The 2,208-nt window shown below is 44.2% G+C and overlaps 2 protein-coding genes across 2 annotated transcripts; both read right to left on the bottom strand.

The window, feature by feature from the left end:
• Positions 1 to 221: 221 nt before the first annotated feature.
• On the bottom strand, positions 222 to 818 carry TM35_002701010 (tryparedoxin peroxidase; the record flags this gene model as incomplete). The annotated part of the gene is made up of 1 exon (XM_029032067.1): positions 222 to 818. One exon carries the CDS (start codon positions 816 to 818, stop codon positions 222 to 224), a length of 597 nt encoding a protein of 198 aa, XP_028876640.1.
• Positions 819 to 1,101: 283 nt separating this feature from the next.
• TM35_002701000 (uncharacterized protein) lies at positions 1,102 to 1,446 on the bottom strand (the record flags this gene model as incomplete). The annotated part of the gene is made up of 1 exon (XM_029032066.1): positions 1,102 to 1,446. One exon carries the CDS (start codon positions 1,444 to 1,446, stop codon positions 1,102 to 1,104), a length of 345 nt encoding a protein of 114 aa, XP_028876639.1.
• Between the last annotated feature and the right edge of the window lie 762 nt (positions 1,447 to 2,208).

Below are 2,208 nucleotides of genomic sequence, written 5' to 3'. Positions count from 1 at the left end.
AACCCTTTTTTACTGCTTATTCCTACTTCTTTGCTGAATATTTTAGATTTCCTTACAGAGCAAATATATGAAAATACGATCGAAAAAAAGAAAAGAATCCCTTCGCCGTACAAAACGTACATGCTTCATTTTCAGAAAAAGGTAATAAAATGATTTTCATAGTCAGCCCGTATTTTTCTTTTTCTGTTTAATTTGCTCCTCTTGGGTTACACTTATTTCGTCTAGACGCTGTTGAAGTACTCCTGTGACTTCACTGGATCTGCTTTCATCGTCTTGGAGCCAGGCTTCCAGTTGGCAGGGCACACCTCACCGTGCTCCTCCACAAACTGGAATGCCTTCACGAGGCGGAGGACTTCCTCAACGTTGCGGCCCACCGGAAGGTCGTTGATGGTGATCTGCCTCAGGTTCTGCTTCGGGTCAATGATGAACAAGCCGCGGTATGACACACCCTCATCCTCCTTCAGCACACCGTATGCCTTCATGATCGACTTGGTCTTGTCTGCGATGATGGGGATCTCCATCTTGCCAAGACCTCCCTTCTTGCGCTCAACATTTGTCCATGCCAGGTGCGAGAACTCGCTGTCCATGGAGCATGCAATGACCTCACAGTTGATGCTTGTGAACTCCTTCACATGATCTGAGAACTGGCAGATCTCCGTGGGGCACACGAAGGTGAAGTCCAGGGGGTAGAAGAACAGCACCACCCACTTGCCCTTGTAAGAGGCGAGGTCCACCTTCTTGAAGGTTCCGTTCGGCATCAGCGCCACCTCATTGAAGTGGGGAGCTGGGTGGTTGAGCTTGGCTTCACCGCAGGACATGAGTTTGGTAGAATTGGATGTTTGTGTGTTTACTTGATTGTTTTTGTTTTCTAAGAGTAGTTTGTATTTTTAAACGCAATAGATAGGGGTGAACGAAAGGCATGTGTAGAAGAGCAGTACTAGAAGGAAAACAAAAAGAAAAAAAAAAGATCCCACACGAGCGATAATCGGTGCAACACCAATGTTGGACATAGAGAGTAGAAGACAGTCTGAAAAATCCCTATGTGTTCTCATCATTAAATACCACACAAGAAAACTACAGAAGCGGCGTGTTGCTGGTCTATCACACCCACTTACCATCCTTTCTAAGTGAGACGTAGTCAATTCCCCGCATCTGTGGCACGTGCGACGGTATATTCTCCTCCAACTCCATCGAGCGCAGATGCGGCATTTCCTGAGAGAGGGCGTAGCCAACCGAGTGTGGAAGTGGAGGCGGAGGGGGCACCGGTGGAGGTGCTATGTGATAGACTGCCCGTTCATCTGTCGAGCGCATCACCCATTCGATAAACCCCAGCACAGTAACGATATAAATAGCATGAAACTTTAGGCTCGCAAAGCGCGCCCCGCGAGCACCACGGATTCGGCGGTGGGCCTTGCTCTTCCACCACTTCTCCAGATGGACTAACATATAGTCCTGCCACCTGTTGTTGTGATAGTGGCTGCAAAAGATCAAAACAAATAAGAAAAAAAAAGAGAAGAGACACATTCACTCACTCTAATTTCGCACTGCTTATTTTTCTTTTGTTTTCGTCAGAAAAGCAGAGAGATCGGTAATGGTTTACAAAGAACCCCACCAAATTACACGAAAGAAAATAAAATCTCCAAGGAATTACGTCTTTGTGAATAAGTTTGTGTATCAGAAACAATAAAAAAACACCTGATAATAGACATACTGAAACCCTTAGCAACCCAATAAGAGATGCAGAGACTCTCAATGAACATTGTCAAAGATTCAGAGCATTATACCAAGAAGTGCATTTTCCGCACTGAGTTTCCACCAAAACCTTCCGTAATGTAAAAAATACACGGACGATGCAGCAATAAGAGAACATTCCTAGAATAAAATGTTTCACATGCGAGTCCCACAAATCATGTAGATCATACTTTGTCTATCAGAAAACAAAATTAGACTTATTAGTTGGGTACGACGTGATACATATGGGTTCGAGGAGGGAATCTCAGTTAAAACAAAATGGTAACCCTGAAAATCGTAGTACCAATAACGATACCCCAACACATCCCATAATGACAATTTCACCCATCAATGTCGACCAAAATAAAGAGTAGGAAAGGCAAAAATACCCCGCAACCACACTAAAACGAGGAAACAGCTGCACTCGAACAAACTTTTCCATTAATTACTCTAACAGTTAAATGAAACTCCCAACAA

The sequence above is a fragment of the Trypanosoma theileri genome, assembly GCF_002087225.1.
Source record: "Trypanosoma theileri isolate Edinburgh chromosome Unknown TM35_Tth_270_V1, whole genome shotgun sequence".
NCBI classification, from domain to species: Eukaryota; Euglenozoa; class Kinetoplastea; order Trypanosomatida; family Trypanosomatidae; genus Trypanosoma; species Trypanosoma theileri.
This window is presented reverse-complemented; position numbering and strand designations above follow the sequence as displayed.